Source organism: Egretta garzetta, unplaced genomic scaffold (genome assembly GCF_000687185.1).
Source record: "Egretta garzetta isolate BGI_Z169 unplaced genomic scaffold, ASM68718v1 scaffold217, whole genome shotgun sequence".
Taxonomy (NCBI): Eukaryota; Metazoa; Chordata; class Aves; order Pelecaniformes; family Ardeidae; genus Egretta; species Egretta garzetta.
In genome coordinates, this window is record NW_009260395.1 from 1,806,440 (window position 1) to 1,823,891 (window position 17,452).

At 38.7% G+C, this 17,452-nt stretch overlaps 1 protein-coding gene across 1 annotated transcript in view; it reads left to right on the top strand.

Annotated features, from left to right (window-relative positions):
- The window catches only part of LOC104130070 (probable ATP-dependent RNA helicase DDX10), a 57,529-nt gene extending 41,829 nt beyond the window's left edge, over positions 1 to 15,700 (top strand). The window contains exons 11-13 of the mRNA XM_035898523.1: positions 2,258 to 2,345; positions 9,528 to 9,616; positions 15,190 to 15,700. Coding sequence (XP_035754416.1) covers positions 2,258 to 2,345; positions 9,528 to 9,616; positions 15,190 to 15,700 — 688 coding nt within the window. The remainder of the gene's footprint in view (positions 1 to 2,257; positions 2,346 to 9,527; positions 9,617 to 15,189) is intronic.
- The last annotated feature ends 1,752 nt before the right edge of the window (positions 15,701 to 17,452 follow it).

Below are 17,452 nucleotides of genomic sequence, written 5' to 3' on the forward strand. Positions count from 1 at the left end.
CAGAGGATAATCAAACTGATCAGTCATGTTTTTTTGCTTCTGACTAAGCTGTGTTGACCGTCGTGTGTTTGCTTATTTTCTTTAGGTGCTTACAAATTGTTCTTTTGGTATCAAGATAAAAGTTAATTGTTTAACTTAGCTTTCCCCCCCGCCCCCCTTTGAAGATGAACACTATGTTTACCTGCCCTGTCCCATAGATCTTTTTTTTTTTTAATATATCTCAGATGAGTTCTCAAGAATAGATACGACTATGACTCAAAGTGCTCTGACTTTCTCTCTAGTTGCTATGGATCAAATTTCTTTTGACCCAGCTGATTAAGTACCTGTTATCCCATGATTTGTGATTCTGTTGTGAGCTTGGGCTGTGCTGTAGCTGTTGTTAGCTGGCTGATTGCAGCTGCCACTTTGAGTGAAGACAAGGGAAGAAAGACACTGGCTAATTAAAGTGCCTTGAGGTCATCTCTTAATAGCTTTCCCATAACTTAACAGCAGTCTGACACAGTCTCTGGGCTGTTATACTGGTGTTGATGTTAATTTGTCTTTTTTTTTTTTTTCTTTCTTATTCATGCTACCCTTCTTTACTTTTTGTATCTCATGTTGTACTTGTATTTCTTACTTTATCCGAGTGTATTTGTGCTGGTTTTGTACTTACCTTCAGTTCTACTTTAAGCTTTCTTGAATTTCAGGTAAACATTGTAAACATGTTGATTTCATCTCGCCAGCCTTTTTATTCTTCCTCCCATCTTTCCTCTGCAGTGAGGTAGTATACTTTGTGTTTGTACCTTAGAATACAATGCAATATTAAGCAAAGCACTGCTTTTATTTTGCTGTTCTACCATTTTTCCTTTGTTAGGATTATAAATATTTTCATTGTTACCTTCTCAATCTTGTTTTGTAGAAGAAAATCTAGAAAACCTTCTCTTTATTTACATTTTCTGTCTTTAGTATCTTGTACACATTGCATTTCAGACTTGTGGGTCAGTTTGTGTCCTACTGAATTTTTCATGCCGCCTCTTTGTCTCTTATGTCTTTACACTTTCAGAGTAAGTTATTTTCTGGCTTCAAACTGGAACTCAGCTTTTTGATCTTTCACTAAAACTGTAGCTAAATAGTTCTTGTGTGCACTACAGTCTTCCACTGGCTGTATCTGACAGAGATAAGAAATTGAGTGAGGGAATAAATGAGGGAATAAAGCTTGATGTCTTTATAAATTAAAGAATTCTTTGGTAGTACCCTCCAAACCCCTTGCTTAATTGTTGCTTTCATATTTAGTAAGAATAACTGATGAACATAACGGCTTATGTTACAAAAAATTACTATAAAACATTTTTTTAATCAGTCGTGTTTTCTAGACTGACTTAGTGCTATGTGAAGAAGCATGATTTTGATTTTTTTTTTTTTCTTGCCTGCCTTCAGCAAAGGCTATGTTTTGTTGTACGCTGGCATACAGCAGCAAGAACCAGATTAAGAAATCTGGTAGTTGTGCATCTCTTTTGACCCCTACTTGAGGGGTACCTTCCTACCATGTCTGGCAGGTTGTATTATACACTTGGGTGGCACTAGCAGATCAAACCCAGAAGTAGATAAGAAAAGATCTGGGTAAAGAAACCTGGAAGAGTGTAGGTATCACTGGAATAAGTGTAAAAATCTGGAGTCTGGGGGAGGACTTGCATAACTTCTTACTGGCATTCCTAATGGCATTTTCTATAATACAGTCACTGTTCTTTATTCACTTGATCAATATCTTGCGGAGCTCTTAAATCTGTTTAATCTCAGTGTCCTTTATTTTTGCTCATCTGGCTCTAAGAAAGAAGTACTTAAATTTCAGTATTCCCAAGGCAATGGTTCTTACTTAAGCTTTCAAAAATGCTGAGAATTTCCTTATGAAGACTGTCATCTCAGTATAAAGTAGCACTATAATTCATTATGATTCTTCTATATTTTTTTCTCAGCTTTTTCATAAATTCAAGAGTTCTTTACTGCTGATTTTGGCTTTGCTTTGGAAGCACTTTTACCACCTTCACTGAAAACTGTCTCTGGATAAAAAGTCTCCCATTTTTCTTTTCTGTATTATTTGTTTGAGGGGTGTATGCTTCATCCTTAATATGGTTACATTCTAAGCTTTTTCAGAGTGGTAATAGTTTTATGCATATGAAAGCAATGCAAAAGACGTGAAGATACTCCTGAGAACTTAATAGGTGCTTATTTTTGCATCTTCTAATAATTAAAGCTTACTTTTTTTTTTTTTTTTTAATAGAATTAATCCTGAAAAACTTACAGACATCCAAAAGAGGCTGCAAGCTTTCTTAGCTCAAGATCAGGAGTTAAAAGACAAAGCTCAAAGGGTAAGTCATCTGCTGCACCATAGTTCTTGAGGCACGCTAGTCAAATAGAACTGCTGTTGGAATAACTGATCTGCTCATGTGTGCCCTAGCAGCAGCGTTTGGAAATGCTAAATTGTTCTGACTTTTAAGCTTTAAACCACAGCATCAGTAGAAATTATAATTATGTATTAGCAGTTGGTGGTAGGTATGCCTGTTACAACCCGTGTGAGTTGACATGGGTTCAACATAGGCTCATGACCCTAATGCCTCAAGAGCCACCTGACCTACTGCTGTTGTGCCGAAGTTAAGGCATAGGTGGGGACATAGTTATTTTGGAGTCTTGGGTATGCAAGTAGTTTTTGATTTAGTAGTCACTGCTTTTCAGCTGTTTGAGGGTTTTTACTGTTTTGTTTGAGTCTTTCCCAGCTGTTTGGGTCTTGAAACAGGGGAGGAGTAACTCCATATACCAGTACAGGCTGGGACCAAATGGCTGGAAAGCAACTTTGCAGAAAAAGACCTGGGGCAACAGGTTGTCCTAGTGGACAACGGGCTGAGCAATGTGCCTTTGCACCAGAGAACGCCAAATGCCTTCTGGGTGCCGTTAGACAGAGCGTTGCTGGCCAATCAAGGGAGGTGATCCTTCCCTTCCCTTCTACTCAGCCCTGGTGAGACACATCTGGGGCACGAAGCTTAGTTCTGGGCTTCCAGTATAAGAAAGACATGGACATACTGGAGACAAGACCAGTGAAGAACCACAGAGATGATTCAGCACTTGGAGTATCTCCTGCATTAGGACTGAACTATAAATTAGATGGTCCCAATCTTCTGAGTGGTGCCCAGTGACAGGAGAGGAGGCGATGGGTGCAAATTTGTATACAAACCCCCTCCATTTAAACCCAAGAAAAAAAACTTTTCTTGTGAGGGTGGTTGAACACTAGATCAGGTTGCACAGGGAGGCTGTGCAGTGTCTGTTGTGGATATTAAAAACTGGGTGTGTTCCTGAGCAGCCTGCTCTAGCTGACCTTGCTTTGAGCAGGGTTTTGGACTAGATGATCTCTGGAGGTTCCTTTCAACTATTCTGTGATTCTGTAAAGCATAAAGCTTTTAAATCAGTACGAACATATCTTTTTTTTTTTTTTTTTCATCGCGTATCCTTGGTAGCACGATAGAGAATAGGACTGTGTACCCTTTTCAGTTCAGTAACCCTTTTGATTGACGGGGATAGGTAAATTGATAGTTCTTCCCGAGAGGACTTTTCCTGGGGAACTGATACAGAACATTTTGAAATAATAATAAAAAAAAACTTACTGAAAAGTAGCAGATATCATTCCTTGGGTTAAGAAGTTAGAAATATGAAACCATGTAGGTCTCGCATGCCCACTTTCTTCATCAATTTTTATTGCTGTATCTCCTGAATATGTATGACAGCTTTTCCTTCCACAGTGGTAAAATTCAGGGCATTGAATAAAGTGTTTTAACTTTAATTTAGATTTAAATGAGAAGCAAAATAGCTTAGAGTAGCACTTCCAGGTAAGGTGGAGAAGTGTGTGAATAGGACTATGAATGGGATTTCTTTGTTGTGCTGATTAATGTTGGGAAACTCCATGAATAGTGCGTGAATTTCACCAAGATTTTAGCAGGTTTGGGGAAGGTAGGAAAAGTTAATATAACCAGGTAGGTTCTTGGACTAGAATGAGCTGGTTGCAAAAGACATGTTCCATGGAAGATAGCCTGTGAAACATTTCTGGGCCTTGTGTTGCCCCTTCTTGCCATCACTAGGCATTTTTCCTGACCTTTCCCTGGCTTTATATTTTTAGGCCTTGAACTCCTTGATATAGAGCTTACTGCTTGAAGTGCTGCAATGTGTTCATTTGTTTGTTTATAAACTGTGCATATCATGAGCCTATGAATTCTGTAGTTGTACCAAGTTTCTTCCAAACTATGCAAAATTGGGAGTTCAAACTGAGATGCAGGGAAACAAGACAATTAGAAAAATAAGAAAATTTTTCAGATCGCTTTTTTGTTATATGTTTAGGTTAAATTTAATGAGCACTGCCAAAGGCCAAATGATTGGAAATCCAGAATTGCCAAAGCCTGAGAAATACAAGGTCGCAGAAATTCTGGACTAGTGTAAATAACTTTTTATTTGTCTGAGGTGGTGTGTGGATTGATGACCTGAAGATACTCTGGTAAACCTTAGTGGTAGGGTAAAATGAAAAGGGGATCATGAATGCTTAAGAGAGACTGAGAGTTGTAGCCTTTCTGTTGAACTGGCCTGTAAAATGAGGCAGGGTGCAATATTTAAAACTCTTTAGGTTGAGGTTCATCTTGCCTAACTTTAGATGTCCTATGTGAGCTAGTCTGCCTGAGCTTTCGTTTATAGCTGAAAAAGAGGAACAGGCACTTCTAGGATGCATCCTGACACAGATACCTTAAAAACCCTTCGGGATAGATGAATGGCAGTTTCTTTGCGCTGCAGAGGTAGCCTGTGTGATGTGACCTAGCTTGGATGCCTGCAGTAGAAACGTTTAGCAGATCAGAGGAATGTCATTCTTCCTTTCCTAAACAAGGAGTCTTAAATCAAAGTGCCTGAGGAAGCCAGTGGGAGCTTTGTGAATAAAATATCTTAAGGTGATGTTCAAGGGACTACTTTTAAAACTATTTTTGGCATTTAGGTATCCCAGGTTTTTGTACTGCGCAAAATATTACGTGTAGCACGTGGAATCCTCCTGAAAGGAGGTTGTAGATGTGGGTGTTGGTCTCTTCTCCCAGGTAGCGGGTGATGGGACGAGGGGAAACGGCCTCAAGTTGCACCAGGGGAGGTTTAGGTTGGGTATTGGGAAAAATCTTTTCACAAAAAGGATTGTCAAGCATTGGCACAGGCTGCCCAGGGAAGTGGTCGAGTCCCCATCCCTGGAGGTATTTAAAAGACGGGTAGACGAGGTGCTTAGGGACACGGTTTAGTGGTAGTATGGCAGTGTTAGGTTAACGGTTGGACTTGATGATCTTAAAGGTCTTTTCCAACCTAAATGATTCTATGATTCTGTGAATGTCAGCGTAAGCTTCATCCTAATGTTGCACAGGCCAGATGTAGCGGTGACATACTGCGATCATCTGCAACTGCCACAGGAAGTTGCAGTTACACCAATTTGTATCAGAATTGACAGAGCAGCTGGTTGGGGGAGGATGAGAGTAGGAAGAAGCCAGCATCATCTTACTTGGAATGAAAATACTAACAAACCTCTGTGTTTCTGGCTTGGCTTTTTAAGATCTCTTAAAAGGCAGAGAAAGATTGTTCTGAATTAGACAAAAGAAAATAATGATAAAGTTTCAAAATAGCACAAATAATAAATAAATATTTATTTCTTAAAAAGCACAAATAAATAAAATCAAATATAGGCTGTCTGTCAGTGTTACAGATAAATTAATTTTGAAATTTTTTTAATTGCCATTTAATTACCCTTTCAAGCCATTTGTATTGCAAATTTTCATTTATGGGTCGCAGTGCAGTGTCATCTTGCAAACTGTTTATACATTTAGTTTTGAAAATCTTGATGTATAGACAAGTAGTTTATCATAGAAGAGTCCCTCCTTAATAGGATTTAAGTATGAGTGTTCAGACATACTATGCAAATGTGCCCCAGTAGTCTTACATGTCAATGTGAATAAAACTATAAAAATAATGCAAATGAAATCCTGACCTTGGATCCTTATCTAGAATGCTGGATTTCTCAAAGGCACGGGTGTTGTGCTGTCTAGCCTGTCTGTTGCAAGTTGCCAAATTCTTGACAGTTGTAAGAAATAAATTACCTACCTGAATGGATCAGATAGCAGTAAAACAGCCTAGCTATGCACAGAAGTTCAGGTAGGATGTAATTTACTGTATTGAGGGCGTGAGGTCTAAGTGATGCGTCCTCTAAGCTTGTTGATTTACTTCAAAATGTTTTTACTTTGTTTAAAAAAAAAAGGAAAAGAGAAAAAAGAACATTCTTGAACACTAATTGCTTCAACAAACTTCATGGTTCATTTGACAGGACATAGTTCTGCTGTTGCTTGGAAAGAGAGACTGAATGAAACTGGTGCTCCTTTGAAACCTTTGCAGTTCCTTTCATGGACTGATGCTTTGGCATTTCTTGTAATTTTAATATTTAATATGTCAATTCATCTGGTTCTGACAAACAGTTTAAAAAAGAATGTGTTTTTCTTGCTAGTTTGAATGTTACTGTGTAGGGCACACTGGGACACTGAAGTGATGTCTGTCCATTAAATTCTTCATTGCACCCAGAGGGACGTGCAGGGTGTTACAGCCTGAGATTCCAGTCACGCCCTGTTACTTTGAATTCTGTCAAAACAGCACATAAATTGAATTATGTGTGTTTTCTTATTAAGAAATACATTTAATGAATAAAAATTTAAATGTCATCGTTTAACCCCAGCTGGCAACTAAGCACCACACAGCCACACTCACTCTCCCCTGGTGGGATGGGGGAGAGAATCAGAAGAGTAAAAGTGAGAAAACTCGTGGGTTGAGATAAAGACAGTTTAATAGGGTTGTTGTGGCTTAACCCCAGGTGGCAACTAAGCCCCACCGAGCCACTCGCTCACTCCCCCCACAGTGGGATGGGGGAGAGAATTGGAAGAATTAAAGTGAGAAAACTTGTGGGTTGAGATAAAGACAGTTTAATAGGAAAGCAAAACAAGGAATTCATTCACTGCTTCCCATGGGCAGGTGGGGGTTCAGCCATTTCCAAGAAAGCAGGGCTCCATCACGCATAACGGCGACTTGGGAAGACAAACGCCATTGCTCCAAACGTCTCCCCTTTCCTTCTTCTTCCCCCAGTTTATATACTGAGCATGAGGTCATATGGTCTGGAATAGCCCTTGGGCCAGTTGGGGTCAGCTGTCCTGGCTGTGCCCCCTCCCAGCTTCTTGTGCCCCTGGCAGGGCATGGGAAGCTGAAAAGTCCTTGACTGGTGTAAGCCCTGCTCAGCAACAACTGAAACATCAGGGTGTTATCAACATTATCCTCATACTAAATCTAAACCACAGCACTATCCCAGCCGGAACCAGAGCAGGCAAATTAGTAAAGCATAGTACTTGTTGTGTTATGTATTTCTAGTACTTGTACAATAATCTCCGGTGGTTTTGGGGGCTTTCAGCTAGTATTGTAATAGAGCTTTTAATAATGTTTCTGATGCTCAATCATAATGTTTTCCATAATGGTGTACGTTAATTCCTGTAATACTTTTGCAACATTCAGTTATTAAAAAAACCCTTGGAAATGATATCAAAACAGCAAAAATAGCAGTGTACAACAGCAGTTGATAAAAGAGCAGGAAGAAAGTTCAGACTGACTAAACTTGTTCTCCCTCAGCTGTCCAGTGTGTGTGCGAGGAGTGACCAGGTCTTAGGAGAATTGAATAAAATCCGGGAGAGATGACAGTATTTTAGAAGGAGGTTGAAGTGAAGGTACTGAAATAAAATCAAAATCAAAGAAGTCATTTGCTCTTTCTGTACTTAATTTCTCTTCTTGTAAAGTGGATCATCTCTTCCATCCTATATCTAACTTCTCCAGTTTGATCCACTTTACAAGAAGAGAAATTATCTCTTCCATCCTATATCTAACTTCTCCAGTTTGAGTGTAAGCTTTTGGAGTAGGGAGTATCTTTTGCTGGAAGTGTTCACAATGCCTAGAATAATAGAGAATGAGGTCAGCTGAAGACTTTCATTCAGTAGTAATATAATCATGATTATCTTTGAAGCCTCTTACCTTAATTAGATGCCCATTTCTTTGAATGTAGAGCAATACCATCCTGCATACAGTCCATGACAAACTTGAAAAATTGTTCCGAGTCTCAGTGGGCTGAACCCTGTTGACAGCTGGTAGATGCGAGTTAGAACATCTGGCATTTGTTTGGTGGTTTGTTCTTAGGTATTGTAGGGCTTGATACATGTGCAAAAGGTGTGTTCTTTCTGCTCCTTATCTATCATCTATTAATTTCTAGTCCATTTGTACCATAGAAATACTAGTAAAATAAGTGGATGGCTTTATAGGTTATCCAAAAGGCAGAATGAGATTTCTACCCTGTGACATGTAGTGACTCGTGTAGATCTTCAGATCTGTAGACGTTGCAACTCTCAGATTCACAGGAAAGATACTTATTGTTTAACCTGGTTTTTGACATCTGCCACTACAGAGGAAGAAGAGGCTCTGTCATTTATTTTTGTCACTGCTTGCTAGACAGCAATAGAATGATAAGTTCTGTAAAATTTGAAGCCTTTTCCTGAAAGTTCTAGATGTCTTTGTAAAATGATTAATAATTTAATGTGAGCAAACAAGCCTCGTGATAGGAGTTTTGGCATGTGTTAGAAATTAGGTTTTGAACAGCAGAAATCCAAGGATCTTTTCTGATACTTAAAATATTCCAGTATTTATGCTGCTGCTGATAGGCAGAAATAATCTATGTAAAAAAACCATGAGAAGAATAAGAATCTTTCCTTTTGGGAAGGATGGAGGGAAAATGCAATACAAGATTAAGTTATTCTGTTATGCAGTGCTGCCAGCTTTCTTGGTGAGAGTCTGGGATTGATTGAAACTTCAACCTTCGACTGGTCTTAGGAAATGTTGTATAGTGAATTTATGTTGGTCAGTGGAGTTGCATTCATTGACTGCATGTATGTGATGGGCTGATGGCAAATGCAAGGTAGTATGAATTATCCTAGGCCACAGTGAAAAGCAGCTACATTGCATTGAATCGCTTTCTGTTAGTGGCTCAGATTGTCAGGACACCTCAGATTGATAGCCAGGCAGTCTGTTCTTGCTTCCACATAACTCAGATGTCAGAATAGCATAGCAGCATTTGGAAAAGCTGGGAGTAAAAAAAAATTGAATCGGTGATGTTTCCTCCTGACTAATTTGCCATATTTTCTTTCTAGCAAAAATAATATGACAAGCCATTGGGAAATTCAGCCAATTAATGTGCATTTAATGAAATATTTGAATACTTGAAGTTGCATTGCTTCTGTAGTATTGATAAATTTTGGCTGATTGGTATTGGGTAAATGAATTTCAGTCTGAAATTGATGTTAGATACTTAATAGTGGAATTCTGTTTGTGTTTAGAGCAACAGTATAGTATTAGTTTCATGTGTTGGTAATTGAATGGTTTCTTTTTTTGTTAAGTAATTTTTATTTTTCTTTCAGTGTTTTGTGTCCTACTTGCGTTCAGTTTACTTAATGAAGAATAAGGAAGTATTTGATGTTTTCAAATTGCCTCTAGCAGAATATGCCCTGTAAGTATGATTGACTTGGAAAGTGAAAACTGTACACTGAGAAGGTTCGCAGTATATGATAGCTTCAAATAGCTGTTTTGACTATGTTAACACATAGAATCGGACAGTCTTGTAATATATGTATAGTTTCACATTTACACTGTGCTTTTGCATATTTTCAAAGACATTCTAAATAGGAATTATGTGTAAAACCAGTAAATCTCTACAAGGAGAAATAACTCTTACAGCAGAAGGTACATAAGCAGTATCCAGTAGAAGACAAAACTTGTGAAGTAAAAAGAGAGAGAGCAATAGGTCTTGGGGGTTTTTTTGTTTTGTTTTGTTTTTTAGATTCACCCTTCAGCCTCATAGCTAAATGCCAACCTGTAAATTGTATTATTTAGAAAGAAAATAGGGTATCTAAAGATGATACATTGCAGTCCCATTTTGAGTGTGATTAGGACATTGCTCCTTGGACATAAATTACTTTTCAGAAGATTCAGTGCACTTGGTAAAGATGAAACATCTGCACTGGACTGAATAGCATCTATTTTGCCATGTCTATTTTTGTACACATATGTGAGCCACTCTACATTTTGTATGGAAGGGAAATTAATTTTGACAGGTTGACTTTACAGATGACAACCATCTGAGATTGTTTTAAGATGTGAAGTTGTTGAATAATCTCATGGGACACAGGGTAGTCAGAAGGGAGCAGGAAGGTGCTCAAAGATGCATGGTAAATTAATTTTACGTCTCTGGAATTTCATACAGGGAAGACTTAAGTCTTCAAACTTGTCAGCACATGGCATAATGAACTAAAATGTGACAAATTACTAGACTGTAGAACACCTGGTCTTCCTGTACTGTGCTGCAATTAACATGATTATGTTTTTTAAGGTACATAAGCCTATTATAAAAGATGCTTTCTTACTTTATGGACTGAGAAACTTAAAAAGGAGAACTAGCAAAAACTTGGAAAATTTCACTATGTGCGTTGCCTGCCCCTTCACTTCTGTCATTTGTCAGCATCTTGATCACCTTACTGTAGGTCTTACTATGCTGAATGTAAGGGGTAGTGGCAGAAGATTAGGACTAAGAGTGACGACCACAAAGATTTAACGGTTGTGTTAAGAAATCAACTGGCAGATGGTCACAATGCTGAATTTTTGGAATCCCAGTGCCTCCTTCTGGATTTCAGCATGGTGTGCCATCTAATATCTGATACTGATGTGGACAGAGTAGTCCAGTTCCATTCTTCTCAGGCCTCTGTGCCAGGATTTGGTCCTTCTTCAAAGTAAATTCTAATCCCAGCTTTGCAAAGTTACTAATAAGTCACTCCTGTATTAAAATGGGAGAAACCAGACAGTTGTTTGGAGCGAGTAGGAGAGGTTTAGTCAAGACTCTGAAATACATGGAAGTGTAATCAAAAAGTCAGAAGATAATAAATCTGGGAGATAATTTGGGGATTCTGCTCTAAATGAACAGTTTGTTTGGCACTCTTCTTCCCCAGTCTTTAGACTGTTCGTTTGCCTAATTACACCCTGCAGTCCCCTGGCTTTCAATTCAGTGCACATCCCCTGATACAGTGGATCAATCAGCTTAATTTATCTGAAAGGTCCTCAAATTCTGGTACATTTGACTTCTGCATTCAGAAGCAACTTTGGTTTACATTTTGTACAAAAACTCATGGCAAAACCTGGAGGGAGAATACTTTCTTCCCTCTAGCTTCTGTGTGTATTCTCTGAAAAGTATTTCAGCCTTTCTGTGGAGATTTACTGCTAGCTTGATAGATGTTACTCCACTAAAAATCCTGCAGAGAAAATAGGCTGCTTAATGCCCCTGTCAGGTTTGCATTTCAGTCTGTCAGGCTTTTGGCCACTTTCTCCGTTGCTTTCTTGTCTGGTGTGTCTGTGCACTGAGATTCTCTTAAGCTCTGTCAACTGAGTCTGCAGAAAAGCAGTGGTCTTTCATATTTTTATATATTATATAAAATTATTTATGTATCTAGAAAACTATGTATAAAAAAATGTGTGTGTGCATGTCTGCATGTATTATAGGGATTGATCACCTTTAAGCTATGGTATGTTAGTATTGTCCCCAGTATCCTCTCATTAGAAATTGCTATCAACAATAATTTGCTGGAAGAAGACTTGCACAGGCCTTGTGTTAACACAGGCAGCCTTTAAGTTTGGTGAAGGAGAACCTCGATGCTTGCATAAAAGAGAAATTTGTCTTTTCATTGCAAAGGATAGCTTTGAAAACATAAGAAAATGTAAACAAACAGCAGGGTGGAAAGGAATAATTAGTTAGTCTGGCCTCCCTCATAGGAGACAAGGTAAAGAGGAGTCAGGGATTTGAAATATTTTACTTCTCAGGCATTTTATTTTGTTGAATGCTAACATATAAATCAGTCTCCAGGGGCAAATCTTAGCAGGCGAGTGTGCTGGGTGGACAGGTTAGTCACGGCTCTAAGGGGCTGCCAAGGAAGGTAATTTCCTCTGTGAATTTTGTCATGTCTTCCAGGAGGAATGCAGCATATTTTTCTCTGTTCATCCCTGTATGGGTAAACAGATAATAAATAAAGCATGTTGAAGCCAAGTTATTTGGGAAATGTCTGATACACACAACTTACTACCCAGCTAATTTTGCAAGTATTGCTTACAGATCAGTGTTACAAAGCAGCATGTAACTGCAGGCGCTGTCGGGTCTGAAATGGGTGGTACCAGGATACACGATCCATCTGCCCACACCTGCCTGTCCTCTCACTCACCCGTGAAGGCACCCACTGCACTCTCAACACAGTCCCCCTGGCTGTGGATGTAGACCTTACCCTTACTTCGTGGTCAGAGCAGAACGTTTGGTTTGTTGTCTTTCTCCATCTGCCATGAGCAAGTACAGGGCAGCCAGTCACGTCCCCCAGACAGTGCCCATCACAGGCTTTGCACATCTCGTCGTCCCTTTGCTGGTTCTTTGCCCTCATTCTCACTGCCCTTGTACTTCCTTTTCTAGACCCCAGTCTCCTTCCAACTAAAAAGCCTGCCTCTAATTACTTTTTTCCAGTTGTTTCTAGTCTTCATACACCTGTAACCAGATAGTATTTTTCATGCTGTTACCTAGTTAATCTCAGCCTCATATGGTATTACTCATACAGACCTCAACATTCCCTCCAGTGATCTGTAGTGTTTGGGCATTTCTCATGCAAGTCCCCCTCAACCACCTGTGAGATTTAGCCATCCTTTTCTGAGCTCCTTAATGCAGAGGGCTAAAGCTATCTAGTCCTATTCTGTAAATACTTTGGTAAGCTTCTGAGCTTTCTGATCCTGCCATGCAGATAGATCTCTGAACAAGCTGCAGTCTCCTTTCTCGATGTCCGGGGTTATTCTCTTAGTCATCATCCTCATTTCTTCTAGGATCTTGAACTACCTTTTCTCATTGTGCAGCCAAGCCTGCTGTTGACTTTCACTCACCTTAGAAGTAAATATACTTGCAAGTATACAGGAGTAGCAGTTCCAGTAGAGTGCCTCTCGGAGTTGGCTAATCCAGCTAACTTGGAGAAATGGTCTTTAATGCATTCTGGAAATCTCTGTTGCTTGTGCTCTGCTGTGTTGCCCTTTAGGCAGGTGTCAGGGTGGCTCAGGTAACAAGAGCCTGCATCTGCAGCATGGAGGCTTCTTTTACTTTTCTGAAGGCGGCTACATCTCAGTCTTCTAAGTGATTAGATTCCAACCATGACAATTCTCTTTGACGGCCTTCTCTTTGATCCTGACCCATAAACTCTTGCTTAGCTTGGCTCTTGTTATTATTAGTAGAGTACCATGCATTTGAGCTCCTTAATGCAGAAGGCTAAAGCTGGCTAGTCAAATAAATACCACAGCAAAAGCAATTTCTCTGTTCGTTTTGGTTATTAATTAGATCGTCTAGGAAGCCTGTTAATTCAGATTTGTGTCACTTCATTTGATTTGTTTTCCCCTGTTTTCAAATGGTTGCTCGTCCTGTCTACTGAAAACATTTTAAATGTAGATACAGCATATATTGCAAGGCAAGTAATACACATTTCTTCTCTTGAAATAGCTTCTGGGAGTATTTAACCTTTTTCAGGCTATTTTAAATCTTTGTCTGAACCTGTTCTACAGTAAAAGACATCACCGTGCTGTGTTCTCATGTGTTCAAATCATTCTGAAGAAGTTCACTAATGGACTATGTATTATATTTAGTAAGTGTAGTAACTTAATATTAGAATGAAGCACTAACTTGTATGGACGTTGTTGCAGTAGTTCTGCAGAAGTGACCAGATTCTTTTCAACTGGGTCATTTCAAAAATGACTGGTAATCTTCTAGGTGCAGATTAGGAACTCTTGTGACACTTAAAAATTAAAAGATTGTACTAGTCTTAAATTTCCTGTTTAATTTGTTTTGTGCAAGGACAGATTTTGCTCTGAGTGTCTAAGATTCTGTCTTTTTAAAGACTTGAGAGATGCCCAGCTTTTTACCCAATCCAAATAGAGACATAGTTAAGTTACCCTGTTAATGTAAATATACTCTCAGATCTTTGTATAAGCATAATTAACAAATGTTGGAAAAGGCAGTATTTTAAGTCTGATACACCATTCATTTGCATTGATTTTTAAAAAACGTTTACTAGTGTTTGTTTTTTCTTCATTCAATAACAAGCAAAAGTGGTATTCCTCTTAAAGCTGTACAAAGTTCTTTCTTTACAGATTTACTCTTTTAACTTATTTTCTGAAAATAATTGCCAACTTGCTTTGAATTGAAGGAGGTACCTGAGCATTGTAGGCGTTTTGTTTAGTTACTGCTATGCGTTGCCTGATCTGTCTAAGGGAACGATGATGTCTGGCCACCTCAGTTTCTGTTGATGAATAGAACTGTCAGGTGTACTTTCATTTATAGTAGCAAAATAATCCATTGGTTTCAGTATTGCTTTTAGAAGCTGATTTAAAATGTCTTTCTATAAGAGCTTGCTCCCAAGAAGTCATTGCATTTCACACCAAAATATGAAACAGGATTGTTTTGTGAGATTTCCTTCATGGGGGAAATGTCCCTTCCTTAGCTTTTTCTGCAACTAGTCGTTTATCTGTACTGTGTTTGTTCTTCAAATCTTTCCATCACCACAGGATGGTGGGGGTAATGTTCTGGGTGCACTTCCAGCATGGAAGGACACTGACAGAGATTGGTGCTATCTCAGTCCTTGACAAGACATCTGTGTATCTTCAATACCAAATTACACTGGTGTTTCTTCCACCACATTTTACTGTGAATCATAGATAATTTGCTCTTGTCTACAGCTTTTCAGGTTCTTTGTTTGCTTTCTTTCCTGGGAGGATTTGTAACTGTTCTTGAGAGTTCTCAGTTATTTCATCTTCCTTCCTCTCCCAATGTTCACTTGCATTTTTCAAGCTACATTGTCCTGTTGTAGGCTAAATACTGTTTTGTAAATGTCGGTCAAAGTGTATCAGTCTGAAATACCATAATTAAAATGGAATCACTTGAGCCATTGGTGAGGGCTTCCAATTTAGTCAACTTTTGTGTATCTATCTTTCAGATTAACTTATTTGTTTTATTCCATGCTTTAGGTCACTTGGTCTTGCAATGGCACCTCGTGTGAGATTTCTTCAAAAGGTTCAGAAACAGCTGTGTGCAAAAGAGGAAGCTGGTGGGATGGATCACTTGAAGGAGACAGAGCAAAATAAAAATACCATCTCCTCGATAAACAATGAAGGAGTGGAGAAATGCGGAACCAATTTCAGTGAAAAGGTGTCTGTTAACGAAATGAAGGAAAAGGAGAGAAGGAAAGAAACTGAGGAATGTTCTGCTTCCAGTGAAGGTGGTGAGGAGAGTGGTGAGTCTGAGGATGAATCAAAAGAGGTATCTGAGGAGGAGGAGGAGGAAAAAGAAGTTCCTGTACCACGCAGGGTTCCAAACCCAGACTCCGTGCAGTTCTTTGAAGATGATGACGACGACGACGATGATGATACTAAAGATCTTGATTTGCTGACAGTGAAACGACGCAATGTTTTTGGTGTGGAAGTTAAAGATAATCCAGCACTGGTAAGTTCACTTTATAGTAAGGCTTATGAGTCTTAATGATTTTACATTGGACATACTCCAAGTAAGGAGGAGGAGAAAAGAGAAAATTCTGCTCTTAGCAGAATACTCAATGGAAGTCAGATGCGTTGTCCGTATGTATCAGAAGTCAGAATTGCTCCCAAAAGATAAGTGGTGTGAATTATGCTTTTATAATTTTATGTTATTAGCAGAAAGTAATTGTATTTGCATAACAAATATCCTTGTAGTTGCTTTAATTTATGAATAACTTGATTTGAATACCTGGGAAACTTTAACAGTTTTAATTCTTATCACTTAGTAATTTGCTTGTACCTCTCTAAAATAGCTGCCATTTTCAGTCATAATTTTGATGCTGTACTGCAGTTTATGGCACTGGGAACCAAATGATGAGCCACTTCCTGATACAAATCGTAACAAACGATCTTTACAATAATGTAACCTTCAAACAATGATTTTTACTTTCAACAGGACCTTTGCTATTCGGAATTGAGCCAGTAACAGAGAGAGAGAGAAAGAGAGTGTGCACGCGCTTTTGTAAAGCATGGTTATAAAGGCTGATTAAAAGTATTCATGTAGATCTTTCATTTCCTTGGCGAGTAGCTTTATAACTCAGGATTTCTCTGAGCTTACTGTTCTGAGAAATGTTACTTTCCTTTAGTCCTTAAATACAATGTTATAGTAAGGGTGGTTTTGGGTTTTTCTTTTTTTAATTATTTCTATAAAGCAGATTTGGTAAGTGCATATTGTGATTTTTTTTTTGTGTGTGTGTGTGTGTTGTTTGCTATCAACTATGCTTCTGTGGTAAAGAGATCCAAGTGAAACAGCCATCTACTTCAGCAAGATGTTTTTCTTAACTTACATGCATGCAAGGGGAGCCTCCTGTTAAGCAAAGTATTTTTCCAATGGATATTTTAAATCTTTCTTTTTCTGTGCTGTTATTTAACAGCACAGGGCACTTGTCATGAACTTCTGCTAATCAGCCCACTAGCTGCATTTATAAGCAACAACTTTCCTTTAGTGTTCAGTGAAGTGTTATAAACGAGTTTTGTCAGCTAACTTTGTCAGAGATGAGCAGTTGCACAGTGCCCTATCCACCGCCTGCACCCACTCGCCTCTACTACGAGGAGGCTGCCGCAGGTTGCCATCTTGTCCCAGAACTATGGGACGAGGGTGCTCCTTGGAATTTCTTCCTTAATGTTCCTGTTATTCTAAGCCTTAGATGTCCTGCCCTGGCACAGCTGCTGGCTGGCAGTAGCTTATATTTATTAATAAATCCCAGTTTCATGTGGAAAAGATATTTCTGTTTTAAAACCAAAGTGGAGTAAAAGATTTCTGCCTTAGTTAAAGAACGATGTTCCCACAGCTTTCATATTGCTCCCATAATTTTCCATGCTGAAATATACGGACAATTTGATGTTGCTTTTGTATGTTGGAAAGTGAATTGGGAAGTTTTGTACAGGAAACAGTAAAAGGAGAAACTTTGATGTAAAAGAATGAACAAAAGAAGTTTTATGAAAAAATACCAGTGATTTAGAAAGTAATTTGGAGCCTCACTGGGTAAACTTTTTACAGTTTTCCAGCATTAAACATTTATAGGTTAGTTTATGCTCAGGCAAGTCAGACTTTATTTTCTGTGATTCAGCATTGATAAACTGCAGTAAGGGTTAGTGGTTGGTTCTTGGTCTGCAGGTGTGGAAGACCTTGTATCACCCAAAACTTCTTATACATGGCAGCATAAAAGCGAAATATTTAGTTATTATTCTAAGCTGC